Consider the following 16,644-nt stretch of genomic DNA (forward strand, 5'->3'; position numbering starts at 1 on the left):
ATGGTTTACCCCAGACGCTTCAAATGCCCTGATTCAATCCACTGACAGCACGTCAACCCCGGTATACCACATCGCTCCAATTCACTCTATTCCTTGCCCTCCTTTCACCCTCCTGCATGTTCAGGCCCCGATCACACAAAATCTTTTTCACTCCATCTTTCCACCTCCAATTTGGTCTCCCTCTTCTCCTCGTTCCCTCCACCTCCGACACATATATCCTCTTGGTCAATCTTTCCTCACTCATTCTCTCCATGTGCCCAAACCATTTCAAAACACCCTCTTCTGCTCTCTCAACCACACTCTTTTTATTTCCACACATCTCTCTTACCCTTACGTTACTTACTCGATCAAACCACCTCACACCACACATTGTCCTCAAACATCTCATTTCCAGCACATCCATCCTCCTGCGCACAACTCTATCCATAGCCCACGCCTCGCAACCATACAACATTGTTGGAACCACTATTCCTTCAAACATACCCATTTTTGCTTTCCGAGATAATGTTCTCGACTTCCACACATTCTTCAAGGCTCCCAGAATTTTTGCCCCCCTCCCCCACCCTATGATCCACTTCCGCTTCCATGGTTCCATCCGCTGCCAGATCCACTCCCAGATATCTAAAACACTTCACTTCCTCCAGTTTTTCTCCATTCAAACTCACCTCCCAATTGACTTGACCCTCAACCCTACTGTACCTAATAACCTTGCTCTTATTCACATTTACTCTTAACTTTCTTCTTTCACACACTTTACCAAACTCAGTCACCAGCTTCTGCAGTTTCTCACATGAATCAGCCACCAGCGCTGTATCATCAGCGAACAACAACAGACTCACTTCCCAAGCTCTCTCATCCCCAACAGACTTCATACTTGCCCCTCTTTCCAAAACTCTTACATTCACCTCCCTAACAACCCCATCCATAAACCAATTAAACAACCATGGAGACATCACACACCCCTGCCGCAAACCTACATTCACTGAGAACCAATCACTTTCCTCTCTTCCTACACGTACACATGCCTTACATCCTCGATAAAAACTTTTCACTGCTTCTAACAACTTGCCTCCCACACCATATATTCTTAATACCTTCCACAGAGCATATATATATATATATATATATATATATATATATATATATATATATATATATATATATATATATATATATATATATATATATTTTTTTTTTTTTTTTTTTTTTTTTTTTTTTTTTTTTTTTTTTCCAAAAGAAGGAACAGAGAAGGGGGCCAGGTGAGGGTATTCCCTCAAAGGCCCAGTCCTCTGTTCTTAACGCTACCTCGCTATCGCGGGAAATGGCGAATAGTATGAAAAAAAAAAAAAAAAAAAAAAATATATATATATATTTTTTTTTTTTTTTTTTTTTTTTTTTATACTTTGTCGCTGTCTCCCGCGTTTGCGAGGTAGCGCAAGGAAACAGACGAAAGAAATGGCCCAACCCCCCCCCCCATACACATGTACATACACACGTCCACACACGCAAATATACATACCTACACAGCTTTCCATGGTTTACCCCAGACGCTTCACATGCCTTGCTTCAATCCACTGACAGCACGTCAACCCCTGTATACCACATGACTCCAATTCACTCTATTTCTTGCCCTCCTTTCACCCTCCTGCATGTTCAGGCCCCGATCACACAAAATCTTTTTCACTCCATCTTTCCACCTCCAATTTGGTCTCCCTCTTCTCCTCGTTCCCTCCACCTCCGACACATATATCCTCTTGGTCAATCTCTCCTCACTCATTCTCTCCATGTGCCCAAACCATTTCAAAACACCCTCTTCTGCTCTCTCAACCACGCTCTTTTTATTTCCACACATCTCTCTTACCCTTACGTTACTTACTCGCTCAAACCACCTCACACCACACATTGTCCTCAAACATCTCATTTCCAGCACATCCATCCTCCTGCGCACATCTCTATCCATAGCCCACGCCTCGCAACCATACAGCATTGTTGGAACCACTATTCCCTCAAACATACCCATTTTTGCTTTCCGAGATAATGTTCTCGACTTCCACACATTTTTCAAGGCTCCCAAAATTTTCGCCCCCTCCCCCACCCTATGATCCACTTCCGCTTCCATGGTTCCATCCGCTGACAGATCCACTCCCAGATATCTAAAACACTTCACTTCCTCCAGTTTTTCTCCATTCAAACTCACCTCCCAATTGACTTGACCCTCACCCCTACTGTACCTAATAACCTTGCTCTTATTCACATTTACTCTCAACTTTCTTCTTCCACACACTTTACCAAACTCAGTCACCAGCTTCTGCAGTTTCTCACATGAATCAGCCACCAGCGCTGTATCATCAGCGAACAACAATTGACTCACTTCCCAAGCTCTCTCATCCCCAACAGACTTCATACTTGCCCCTCTTTCCAGGACTCTTGCATTTACCTCCTTTACAACCCCATCCATAAACAAATTAAACAACCATGGAGACATCACACACCCCTGCCGCAAACCTACATTCACTGAGAACCAATCACTTTCCTCTCTTCCTACACGTACACATGCCTTACATCCTCGATAAAAACTTTTCACTGCTTCTAACAACTTGCCTCCCACACCATATATTCTTAATACCTTCCACAGAGCATCTCTATCAACTCTATCATATGCCTTCTCCAGATCCATAAATGCTACATACAAATCCCTTTGCTTTTCTAAGTATTTCTCACATACATTCTTCAAAGCAAACACCTGATCCACACATCCTCTACCACTTCTGAAACCGCACTGCTCTTCCCCAATCTGATGCTCTGTACATGCCTTCACCCTCTCAATCAATACCCTCCCATATAATTTACCATATATATATATATGTGTGTGTGTGTGTGTGTGTGTGTGTGTGTGTGTACTTCTTCATTGTTTCCTAGCACTACCTCGCTAATGTGGGAAATGGCGATCGAGTATGGTAAAATAAATAAATATATACTATGACACACAGGCAATACATGGGAAGTATTCTTTCTCCCCTATCCCAAGGGATAATATATATAACAAAGTATCTTACTTTCATGAAAAGGAAAAGGAAGATGACTTGTACAATGAAATATGAAAACTCACATGATAAGCAACAAAATCATTGCATAAATACAGAGCTAAATAGAATTAATATACTGCATTGGCAAGAGGTATGATTTTAGGAATGTAAACATATGGGCACTACATGGAAACGTTAATCAAAGGATCAAGTTACTAATAACATCATATAAAAAGGTTTAGAACTGGTGGTTTCCATTATTTCATTCATCTGAGGGTCCCATTTAAGAATTTTTACTGAGGCTCAAAATACCTGCTAACAAGTATGAAATATGTTAACATTTGCAACAACTCACCATATTTCAGTTCTGGAAAAAATAAGGTTCGTACAATTTATGTTATGCTTGACTGCCAGGCATGGGAATATTATGGTTACTCAATGCCAAATGTTGATGTTTCTTCCACAGCCAAGAGTAGCTTGTCATATAACATCTCCAGAGAAGGGTAAGGCGGGAGATCCAGGCGGTTGAAACATGTATGAGCCCTTTTGAGAAAAAGCTACTATTAATTTTACTTTCCCTAAAATGTAGAGGCAATATTCTTTCACCAGGTATTAAAAGATAATAAAACAAGTCTCCTTCTGAAGCTACATGTAGGTTCATTGAGAGAGACTGCTATGTAACAGTCTCTCCCCTCTAATCACTTCTCTAATTAAGGTTTTTAAATATCTTTTTCATACATCCGCATTCAGATATACAGAAATATGCATGAACTTTCAAAATCTAAAAAATATCTGGTGACACTACAACATTCCCCCAAGAATGGATCTGTATATTTTAATGATATCTAGAGCAAGTTACTACTAAGATGGCTTATGATGACATACCTTTAAGAAGCTTTTGAAAAGCCTCAAAGAGAAAGAAAACCACAACCTGACTTTGAAGAAAAAAAAAAAAGCTCTTCTCATCAGTGTTTAAGGAAAAGCTGTGGACCTGCAAAGGATAACCCAATGTTTTTTCATTTCTGGAAGCAGCCCTATCCACCAAGATACTACAGTAAACTGGTTGAAATATGAGACTTACTAGTGTTCTTTCTGTTATAAGCTAATGGATCAACCTACCCAACTGTAAATAAAGGTGGGGACCTTCATTCTGGTTCTCTAGTTCTGAGAGAAAACAAGTTTCCATTTAATGAGGCACTCCTCTCCCCCTAGGTTCGGATTCTGGGAGCTACTCATTTACTAAACATCAGCAAGTCACTTGGGCAGAACCCAAAAGTACAAAGGCCTTGACTGGTTAATGTTTGACCCTAGAGTGAGACAACCTAATGTTTGAATCAGTATCACTACAAAAAACCACAATAAAGCTGTTGTAATCTCTACCTTTATGTTAACTCTCCCTACATGGGGCCTATGAGCTAAAATGTCCCTAAAAATGACCAGAAAACAACCAAAAACAGAGTAAGAGAAAAACACCTGGAAGAAGGAGGGAAGGGAGGTGAACTTAAGATATCTATGCCAGCATCATGATACCATCTGGTGATTATCTAATGACTCAAATTTAGCATAAAAACATAAAAAATCATATATTTGGACATACAGAGAGAATGAGTGAGGAAAGGTTGACAGAGAAGATATATGTGTCAGAAGTGAAGGGAACAAGAAGAGCAGGATGACCAAATTGGAAATGGAAGAACGGAGTGAAAAAGATTTTGAGCGATTGGGATCTAAACATGCAGGAGGGTGAAAGGCGTGCATGAAATAGAGTGAATTGGAACAATTTGGCATAATGGGGATCAACATGTTGTCAATGAACTGAGCCAGAGCTTGTGAAACATCCAGGGTAAACCTTGGAAAGGTCTGTGGGGCCTGAATATGGATAGGGAGCTGTGTTTTCAGTGCATTACCCATGACAGCTCGTGTATGGATGGGAGGGGATATGGCCTTTCTTCATCTGTTTCCTGGCACTACCTTGCTGACTCAGGGGTCAGCAATAGGGTGTGGGGGAGAAGAGAAGATTTATGTTATCATATTACTCCTCTAAAATAGCTCATTTTCACAGCTTGGATTGTTGAACTCTATAACTCATTCCATGTCCATTCTTTCATAGTATATGTCAAGGTTAGGAGGACTATGCTGTCCCTTAATACTTTCTTAACTTCAATACTTACATCTCACCCTTTCATTATTCTATTAAGGAACCCAATGACTCTTCAATCCTGCATTTCTCTCTCCCATCTTTCTCCTTCCATATTACCAAACTTACCCTGGATAGCTCCTAAATACTTAAATTCTTTCAGGTCTTCCAACCTTTCTCCTTTCACATCTGTAACACAGTTCAGTACACTTTCTTCTTTCTTTCTGTTTCCTTTTAAACCCCATTGCTTATTTTACACCCATTTGCCTTCAATCACCTACACTTACACACATCATAAAACACACAACCTTCTGTAAATCCTCTTCACTCTCAGCAAACACCACAGTATCATCTGCAAACAGACTTGTCATTAACTACCATACCTCATCACAATACTACATCTTTGCACACACTTTCCCTTGATTTGCTTTATTTCTATTATCACTCCATCCATATATATGTCAAAAAGCCATGGTGACATCACAAAGCCCTGCCTCACACCCACATGCAAATCAAAACTTTTGCTCAACTCTCCATCTACTCTTAAGAATGTCACAAAGCCCTGCCTCACACCCACATGCATATCAAAACTTTTGCTCAACTCTCCATCTATTCTTAAGGATGCATTTTGCCACTCTATAGAAGGCTTTCACACCATCCAACAGTTGTTCCCCAACCCCATGCAAATGCTGCATAAAGTTTCTTATCTTTAGCTAGATACTTTTCCAAAGTCATTTTCACAAAAAGAAAATCTGATCCCCCTACCTTCCTTAAAACCCTCTTGATCCTCACTTCTGCATTCAGTCACTTCCATCAGTACATCAATGAACACTCTTGCATACTCTTCACACTTTTCTAGATAAGTCCCCTATAATTGCTACACAGATCCTTAGCACCTTTCCCTCTGAATAAAGGAACAATAATAAACTGCACCCAATCCTCAGGCACAACCTTATGTTTCCATGCTAAATCAAATATCTAATGCATCCACTCTATCACACTTTCTCCTCCATGATTCAACATTTCAGCTGTAATCCCATCCAATCCAAATGCATTTTCTAAAAGGTGATCATGTACCATTTAGTAAATATAAGTAAAGAAACTTACTCCACACCCACCCACTTACCTTTCCCTCCCTTCCTCCACCATCCCAAAAACTGCCTAAATCCACCAGGATACTTATGCATTACACAGTACTATGCCATGGCAATAAAAAGGTTACTATATTTTTTGACACACTGGACACATCCTAAATCTGGCTGGGAATATCTAGGAAAAAAAAAATATTTCTCAAGCAAGCAGCAGCTTCCCCAACTGTGCTACCACAGCCTTACATTAATGTGTTACATCTGACTATCTTATATTAACAGTTCTGTACATTTTCTTCTTTCCAGTGAAACAATCATCACTGTGTTGGACATCTTTATCCATTATAGCATGGATTCTGTTCAGTTATATCAGGAAAAACTCACAGTCTTTTAGTGGACATCCAGGACAACCTGTAGCCTTCATTTAGTTTATCAACAACATCTTTTCCACTCCTTCGTGCTTTTCTTCACAAGGGAACAAGTGCCAATACAATGTAAATCTTTATTCATATCAATAGGTTTTAATGGGAAACAGAAGAAGGAGTCACGCGGGAAGTGCTCATCCTCCTCGAAGGCTCAGATTGGGGTGAGCGTGGTTGAGAGAGCAGAAGAGGGTGTTTTGAAATGGTTTGGGCACATGGAGAGAATGAGTGAGGAAAGATTGACCAAGAGGATATATGTGTCGGAGGTGGAGGGAACGAGGAGAAGAGGGAGACCAAATTGGAGGTGGAAGGATGGAGTGAAAAAGATTTTGTGTGATCAGGGCCTGAACATGCAGGAGGGTGAAAGGAGGGCAAGGAATAGAGTGAATTGGAGCGATGTGGTATACCAGGGTTGACGTGCTGTCAGTGGATTGAATCAAGGCATGTGAAGCGTCTGGGGTAAACCATGGAAAGCTGTGTAGGTATGTATAATTGCGTGTGTGGACGTATGTATATACATGTGTATGGGGGTGGGTTGGGCCATTTCTTTCGTCTGTTTCCTTGCGCTACCTCACAAACGCGGGAGACAGCGGCAAAAAAAAAAAAAAAAAAAAAAAAAAAAAAAAAAAAAAGGGTTTTAAGAAATATTAGCAAACAAGTGGAAAAAAGAGACATGCTACAAGAACAAACACACTTTAAGGTTACTGTCTCAACATTTGCAACAGCTCCAGTTTCTGCACCAAAACATATGACTTTACTCCTATGTCAATATTTTCTTGATTTTCTATTTAGAAAGGAAAGACCATAAATCTCCCTTTTAATATTTATATTTATCACCATATAAAATACAGGATGATTTTGTGAATTTTTAATAATAAAAGGAACATAAATGGTGGGAAATACAGCATTTTTGCTCACTTTTTCATTTATTTTTACTTGAATTTCTTTATAATCAGGGGTATCATTTTTCAACATGCATCCCAAGTCTCACCTCCCACTACATATCTATCCCTCTGTCTCTAGCGCTGAAAGCAGAGATTTTTTTTCATACGTACTTGCCATTTCCCGCATTAGCGAGGTAGCATTAAGAACTGAGGACAGAGCCTTACAGGAAATATCCTCACTTGTCCCCCTTCTCTGTTCCTTTTTTGGAAAAGTTAAAAACAGGAGGGGAGATACATGATACTATATGCCCAACAATGTACATTAGGACATAACAACAATGCTTTAAACCTGAAAACAACCAGGAAAGGATGATCCTAAATCATTTAGTCAAGAGTAATTCCAGAAAACACATCAAAAAGGCTTCAGAATAAGATACATAATCCCAGCAAGGAAACTGGAACAATTTTTTAATGCAATAACTGATGATCTACGAAATTTACAGGGACTGCCCAGAGAAACATTCAGAGAGGAGACTCATGGTTGAAAACAATACAGGATGAAACTGAAATACATAACTACGCCACTGGACTAGCTGTTAAAAACAATAAAAGCATTGTACACCTAGCATGACAAGTGATGGGACAAGGAGCAAAGAGGCAGTATGTTGTTCAAAATACTAATTAAGAGGTTAGCCCTATTTAGAAGGCCTGCTGTCAAAGACAAATACTGTCATAAGCACTTGTACGTAAGCAGTCTCTCTCTCACTCTCTCTCTCTCTCTCTCAATATCATTAACACATGCCTAAACCAGCTCTAAAGAAAACTCAAACAACAAATGAATAAATACCACAAAAAATGGGGGATTCATGAAGGTTTAAATAATATACTTATAACAAAATTAATGCAGAGTATGTATGTTAGGGAGGTGAATGCAAGAGTTTTGGAAAGAGGGGCAAGTATGCAGTCTGTTGTGGATGAGGGAGCTTGGGAAGTGAGTCAGTTGTTGTTCGCTGATGATACAGCGCTGGTGGCTGATTCATGTGAGAAACTGCAGAAGCTGGTGACTGAGTTTGGTAAAGTGTGTGAAAGAAGAAAGTTGAGAGTAAATGTGAATAAAAGCAAGGTTATTAGGTACAGTAGGGATGAGGGTCAAGTCAACTGGGAGGTAAGTTTGAATGGAGAAAAACTGGAGGAAGAGAAGTGTTTTAGATATCTGAGAGTGGATTTGGCAGCGGATGGAACCATGGAAGCGGAAGTGAATCATAGGGTGGGGGAAGAAGCAAAAATTCTGGGAGCCTTGAAGAATGTGTGGAAGTCGAGAACATGATCTCGGAAAGCAAAAATGGGTAGGTTTGAAGGAATAGTGGTTCCAACAATGTTGTATGGTTGCGAGGCGTGGGCTATGGATAGAGTTGTGCGGAGGAGGGTGGATGTGCTAGAAATGAGATGTTTGAGGACAATATGTGGTGTGAGGTGGTTTGATCGAGTAAGTAATAATAGAGTAAGAGAGATGTGTGGTACTAAAAAGAGTGTGGTTGAGAGAGCAGAAGAGGGTGTTTTGAAATGGTTTGGTCACATGGATTGAATGAGTGAGGAAAGACTGACCAAGAGGATATATGTGTCAGAGGTGGATGGAACGAGGAGAAGTGGGAGACCAAATTAGAGGTGGAAAGATGGAGTGAAAAAGATTTTGACTGATCGGGGCCTAAACATGCAGGAGGGTGAAAGGTGTGCAAGGAATAGAGTGAATTGGAACGATGTGGTATACCGGGGTCGACGTGCTGTCAATGGATTGAACCAGGGCATGTGAAGCGTCTGGGGTAAACCATGGAAAGTTGTGTGGGGCCTGGATGTGCAAAGGGAGCTGTGGTTTCGGTGCATTATTACATGACAGCTAGAGACTGAGTGTGAACGAATGGGGCCTTTGTTGTCTTTTCCTAGCGCTACCTCGCACACATGAGGGGGGAGGGGGTTGTTATTCCATGTGTGGCGAGGTGGCGATGGGAATGAATAAAGGGAGACAGTATGAATTATGTACATGTGTACAGAAAAGAGGAGTGAATGTTGGGGTGAAGAAGGTGGTGAGAGTAAGTGAGCTTGGGAAGGAGACCTGTGTGGGGAAGTACCAGGAGAGACTGTGTACAGAATGGAAAAAGGTGAGAACAATGGAAGTAAGGGGAGTCGGGGAGGAATGGGATGTATTTAGGGAATCAGTGATGGATTGCGCAAAAGATGCTTGTGGCATGAGAAGAGTGGGAGGTGGGCTGTTTAGAAAGGGTAGTGAGTGGTGGGATGAAGAAGTAAGAGTATTAGTGAAAGAGAAGAGAGAGGCATTTGGACGATTTTTGCAGGGAAAAAATGCAATTGAGTGGGAGAAGTATAAAAGAAAGAGACAGGAGGTCAAGAGAAAGGTGCAAGAGGTGAAAAAAAGGGCAAATGAGAGTTGGGGTGAGAGACTATCAGTAAATTTTAGGGAGAATAAAAAGATGTTCTGGAGGGAGGTAAATAGGGTGCGTAAGACAAGGGAGCAAATGGGAACTTCAGTGAAGGGCGTAAATGGGGAGGTGATAACAAGTAGCGGTGATGTGAGAAGGAGATGGAATGAGTATTTTGAAGGTTTGTTGAATGTGTCTGATGACAGAGTGGCAGATATAGGGTGTTTTGGTCGAGGTGGTGTGCAAAGTGAGAGGGTTAGGGAAAATGATTTGGTAAACAGAGAAGAGGTAGTAAAAGCTTTGCGGAAGATGAAAGCCGGCAAGGCAGCGGGTTTGGATGGTATTGCAGTGGAATTTATTAAGAAAGGGGGTGACTGTATTGTTGACTGGTTGGTAAGGTTATTTAATGTATGTATGACTCATGGTGAGGTGCCTGAGGATTGGCGGAATGCGTGCATAGTGCCATTGTACAAAGGCAAAGGGGAAAAGAGTGAGTGCTCAAATTACAGAGGTATAAGTTTGTTGAGTATTCCTGGTAAATTATATGGGAGGGTATTGATTGAGAGGGTGAAGGCATGTACAGAGCATCAGATTGGGGAAGAGCAGTGCGGTTTCAGAAGTGGTAGAGGATGTGTGGATCAGGTGTTTGCTTTGAAGAATGTATGTGAGAAATACTTAGAAAAGCAAATGGATTTGTATGTAGCATTTATGGATCTGGAGAAGGCATATGATAGAGTTGATAGAGATGCTCTGTGGAAGGTATTAAGAATATATGGTGTGGGAGGCAAGTTGTTAGAAGCAGTGAAAAGTTTTTATCGAGGATGTAAGGCATGTGTACGTGTAGGAAGAGAGGAAAGTGATTGGTTCTCAGTGAATGTAGGTTTGCGGCAGGGGTGTGTGATGTCTCCATGGTTGTTTAATTTGTTTATGGATGGGGTTGTAAGGGAGGTAAATGCAAGAGTCCTGGAAAGAGGGGCAAGTATGAAGTCTGTTGGGGATGAGAGAGCTTGGGAAGTGAGTCAATTGTTGTTCGCTGATGATACAGCGCTGGTGGCTGATTCATGTGAGAAACTGCAGAAGCTGGTGACTGAGTTTGGTAAAGTGTGTGGAAGAAGAAAGTTGAGAGTAAATGTGAATAAGAGCAAGGTTATTAGGTACAGTAGGGGTGAGGGTCAAGTCAATTGGGAGGTGAGTTTGAATGGAGAAAAACTGGAGGAAGTGAAGTGTTTTAGATATCTGGGAGTGGATCTGTCAGCGGATGGAACCATGGAAGCGGAAGTGGATCATAGGGTGGGGGAGGGGGCGAAAATTTTGGGAGCCTTGAAAAATGTGTGGAAGTCGAGAACATTATCTCGGAAAGCAAAAATGGGTATGTTTGAGGGAATAGTGGTTCCAACAATGCTGTATGGTTGCGAGGCGTGGGCTATGGATAGAGATGTGCGCAGGAGGATGGATGTGCTGGAAATGAGATGTTTGAGGACAATGTGTGGTGTGAGGTGGTTTGATCGAGTAAGTAACGTAAGGGTAAGAGAGATGTGTGGAAATAAAAAGAGCGTGGTCGAGAGAGCAGAAGAGGGTGTTTTGAAATGGTTTGGGCACATGGAGAGAATGAGTGAGGAGAGATTGACCAAGAGGATATATGTGTCGGAGGTGGAGGGAACGAGGAGAAGAGGGAGACCAAATTGGAGGTGGAAAGATGGAGTGAAAAAGATTTTGTGTGATCGGGGGCCTGAACATGCAGGAGGGTGAAAGGAGGGCAAGAAATAGAGTGAATTGGAGTCATGTGGTATACAGGGGTTGACGTGCTGTCAGTGGATTGAAGCAAGGCATGTGAAGCGTCTGGGGTAAACCATGGAAAGCTGTGTAGGTATGTATATTTGCGTGTGTGGACGTGTGTATGTACATGTGTATGGGGGGGGGGTTGGGCCATTTCTTTCGTCTGTTTCCTTGCGCTACCTCGCAAACGCGGGAGACAGCGACAAAGTATAAAAAAAAAAAAAAAAAAAAAAAAAGTATATATGTATATGTCTGTGTGTGTATATATATGTGTACGTTGAGATGTATAGGTATGTATATTTGCGCGTGTGGATGTGTATGTATATGCATGTGAATGTGGGTGGGTTGGGCCATTCTTTCGTCTGTTTCCTTGTGCTACCTCACTAACATGGGAGACAGTGACAAAGCAAATTAATAATAATAAAATGTCAGGAGGGAATATTTGAAATTTAAAGTTAAATTAGAGTCAGAAAATGCTTATTCTTTAAAAAGATTGGAAATAAATAACAGGAAATAAGAAGCTGGGGTGAAGAGAGTGGTCAGAATAAGTGACCTTGGAAAGGAAACTTGTGTGAGGAAGAACCAGGAGAGATTGAGCGCAGAATGGAAAAACGTTTGAGCAAATGACGTAAAGGGAGTGGGAGAGGAATGGAATGTATTTAGGGAAGCAGTGATGGCTTGTGCAAAAGATGCTTGTGGCATGAGAAAGGTGGGAAGTAGGCAGATTAGAAAGGGTAGTGAGTGGCGGGATATAGAAGTAAGATTGTTAGTGAAAGAGAAGAGAGAGGTGTTTGGATGATTTTTGCATGGAAATATTGCGAATGACTGGAAGATGAATAAAAGAAAGAGGCATGAGGTCAAGAGAAAGGTGAAGAGGTGAAAAAGAGGGCAAATGAGAGTTGGGGTAAGAGTATCATTAAATTCTAAGGAGTATAAAAAGATGTTTAGGAAGGAGGTAAATAAAGTGCGTGAGACAAGAGAACAAATGGGAACATTGGTGAAGGGGGCTAATGGGGAGGCAATAACAAGTAGTGGTGAAGTGAGAAGGAGATGGAGTGAGTATTTTAAAGATTTGTTGAATGTGTTTGATGATAGAGTGGCAGACATAGGGTGTTTTGGTCAAGGTGGAGTGCAAAGTGAAAGGGTCAGGGAGAATGGTTTGGTAAACAGAGAAGAGATAGTGAAAGCTTTGCAAAATATGAAAGCTGGGAAGGCAGGCAGGTTTGGATGGTATTGCAGAGGAATATATTAAAAAGGGGATGACTGTGTTGTTGACTGGTTGGTCAGGATATTCAATGTATGTATGGTTCATGATGAAATGCCTGAGGATTGGCGGAATGCATGCATAGTGCCACTGTACAAAGGCAAGGGGGATAAAGGTGATTGTTCTAATTACAGTGGTATAAGTTTTTGAGTATTCCTGGGAAATTATATAGGAGGGTATTGATTGAGAGAGTAAAGGCATGTACAAAGCATCAGATTGGGGAAGAGCATTGTGGTTTCAGAAGTGATAGAGGATGTATGGATCAGATGTTTGCTTTGAAGAAGGGATGTGAGAAATACTTAGAAAAAAGACTGATTTGTATGTAGCATTTATGAATCTGGAGAGGGCATATGATAGAGTTAATAGTGATGCTTTGTGGAAGGTATTAAGAGTATATGGTGTGGGATGTAAGTTGATAGAAGCAGTGAAAAGTTTTTATCAAGGATGCATGGCATGTGTACGAGTAGGAAGAGAGGAAAGTGACTGGTTCCCAGTGAATGTTGGTTTGCGGCAGGGGTGCGTTACATCTCCATGGTTGTTTAATTTGTTTATGGATGGGGTTGTTAGAGAGGTGAATACAAGAGTTTTGGAGAGAGAGGCAAATATGCAGTCTGTTGTGGATGAAAGGGCTCAGGAAGTGAGTCAGTTGTTTTTCACTGATGAAACAGCACTGGTGGCTCATTCGGGTGAGAAACTGCAGAAGTTGGTGACTGAGTTTGGTAAAGTGTGTGAAAGAAGAAAGCTGAGAGTAAATGTGAATTAGAGCAAGGTAATTAGGTTCAGTAGGGTTGAGGGACAAGTTAATTGGGAGGTACGTTTGAATGGAGAAAAACTGGAGGAAGTGAAGTGCTTTAGATATGTGGAAGTGGATTTGACAGCAGATGAAACCACGGAAGCAGAAGTGAGTCACAGGGTGGGGAAGGGGGCGAAGGTTCTGGGAGCATTGAAGAATAAATGGAAGGCAAGAACGTTATCTCGGAGCAAAATTGGGTATGTTTGAAGGTATAGCGGTTCCAACAATGTTATATGGTTGCAAGGCATGGGCTATAGAGTTGTATGGAGGAGGGTGGATGTGTTGGAAATGAAATGATTGAAGACAATATGTGATGTGAGGTGGTTTGATGGAGTAAGAAGTGAAAGGGTAAGAGAGTTGTGTGGTAATAAAAAGTGTGGTTGAGAAAGCAGAAGAGGGAGTATTGAAATAGTTTGGTCACAAGGAGAGAATGAGTAAAAAAAGACTGACAAAGAGGATATATGTGTCAGAGGTGGAGGGAACGAGGAGAAGTGGGAGACCAAATCTTTCCACCTCCAATTTGGTCTCCCACCTCTCCTCATTCCCTCCACCTCTGACACATATATCCTCTTGGTCAATCTTTCCTCACTCATTCTCTCCATGTGACCAAACCATTTCAAAACACCCTCTTCTGCTCTTTCAACCACACTCTTTTTATTACCACACATCTCTCTTTCCCTTTCATTACTTACTCGATCAAACCACCTCACACCACATATTGTCCTCAAATATCTCATTTCCAGCACATCCACTCTCCTCTGCACAACTCTATCTAAAGCCCACGCCTCGCAACCATATAACATTGTTGGAGCCAATATTCCTTGAAACATACCCAATTTTGCTTTCCAAGATAACGTTCTCAACTTCCACACATTTTTCAACACTCCCAGAATTTTTGCCCTCCCTCCCACCCTATGATTCACCTCCGCTTCCATGGTTCCACTGCTGCCAAATCCATGCCCAGATATCTAAAACACTTCACTTCCTCCAGTTTTTCTACATTCAAACTTACCTCCCTATTGACTTGTCCCTCAACCCTACTGTACCTAATAACCTTGCTCTTATTCACATGTACTCTCAGCTTTCTTCTTTCACACACTTTACCAAACTCAGTCACCAGCTTCTGCAGTTTCTCACCCGAATCACTCACCAGCGCTGTATCATCAGCGAACAACTGACTCACTTCCCTAGCCCTCTCATCCACAACAGACTGCATATTTGCCCCTCTTTCCAAAACTCTTGCATTCACCTCCCTAACAACCCCATCCATAAACAAATCAAACAACCATGGAGACATCACGCACCCCTGCCACAAACCAACATTCACTGAGAACCAATCACTTTCCTCTCTTCCTGCACGTACACATGCCTTACATCCTCGATAAAAACTTTTCACTGCTTCTAACAACTTACCTCCCACACCATATATTCTTAATACTTTCCACAAGGCATCTCTATGAACTCTATCATATGCCTTCTCCAGATCCATAAATACAAATCCATTTGCTTTTCTAAGTATTTCTCACGTACATTCTTCAAAGCAAACACCTGATCCACACATCCTCTACCACTTCTGAAACCACACTGCTCTTCCCCAATCTGATGCTCTGTACATGCCTTCACCCTCTCAATCACTACCCTCCCATATAACTTACCAGGAATACTCAACAGATTTATACCTCTGTAATTTGAGCACTCACTTTTATCCCCTTTGCCTTTGTACAATGGCACTATGCAAGCATTCTGCCAATCCTCAGGCACCTCACCATGAGTCATACATACATTAAATAACCTTACCAACCAGTCAACAATTAAGTCATCCCCTTTTCTAATAAATTCCACTGCAATACCATCTAAACCCGCGGTCTTGCCAGCTTTCATCTTCCGCAAAGCTTTTACTACCTCTTCTCTGTTTACCAAATCATTTTCCCTAACCCTCTCACTTTGCACACCACCTTGACCAAAACACCCTTTATCTGCCACTCTACCATCAAACACATTCAACAAACCTTCAAAATACTCACTCCATCTCCTTCTCACATCACAACTACTTGTTATCACTTCCCCATTAGCCCCCTTCACCGATGTTCCCATTTGTTCCCTTGTCTTATGCACTTTATTTACCTCCTTCCAAAACATCTTTTTATTCCCCCTAAAATTTAATGATACTCTCTCACCCCAACTCTCATTTGCCCTCATTTGATGTGAGAAGGAGATGGAGTGAGTATTTTGATGGTTTGTTAAATGTGTTAGATGATAGAGTGGCAGATATAGGGTGTTTTGGTCGAGGTGGTGTGCGAAGTGAGAGGGCCAAGGAGAATGATTTGGTAAACAAAGAAGAGGTAGTGAAAGCTTTGTGGAAGATGAAAGCCGGCAAGGCGGTGGGTTTAGATGGTGTTGCAGTGGAATTTATTAAAAAAGAGGGTGACTGTGTTGTTGACTTGTTGGTAAGGATATTCAATGTATGTATGACTCATGGTGAGGTGCCTGATGATTGGCGGAATGCATGCATAGTGCCATTGTACAAAGGCAATGGGGATAAAGGTGAGCATTCAAATGAAAGAGGTATAAGTTTGTTGAGTATTCCTGGGAAATTATATGAGAGGGTATCGATTGAAAGGGTGAAGGCATATACAGAACATCATATTGGGGAAGAGCAGTGTGGTTTCAGAAGTGGTAGAGGATGTGTGGATCAGGTGTTTGCTTTGAAGAATGTATGTGAGAAATACTTAGAAAAGCAAATGGATTTGTATGCAGCATTTATGGATCTGGAGAAGGCATATGATAGAGTTGATAGAGATGCTCTGTAGAAGGTATCAAGA

General features: G+C 41.4%; 1 protein-coding gene across 1 annotated transcript in view; it reads right to left on the reverse strand.

Moving 5' to 3' along the window:
- Positions 1-1,374: 1,374 nt before the first annotated feature.
- LOC139766688 (uncharacterized) overlaps positions 1,375-16,644 on the reverse strand; it is a 375,409-nt gene continuing 360,139 nt past the window's right edge. Inside the window, exon 25 of the mRNA XM_071695606.1 lies at positions 1,375-3,569. Coding sequence (XP_071551707.1) covers positions 3,458-3,569 — 112 coding nt within the window. The 3' untranslated portion in view covers positions 1,375-3,457. The remainder of the gene's footprint in view (positions 3,570-16,644) is intronic.

This window comes from Panulirus ornatus, chromosome 58 (genome assembly GCF_036320965.1).
Source record: "Panulirus ornatus isolate Po-2019 chromosome 58, ASM3632096v1, whole genome shotgun sequence".
In the NCBI taxonomy this organism is placed as follows: Eukaryota; Metazoa; Arthropoda; class Malacostraca; order Decapoda; family Palinuridae; genus Panulirus; species Panulirus ornatus.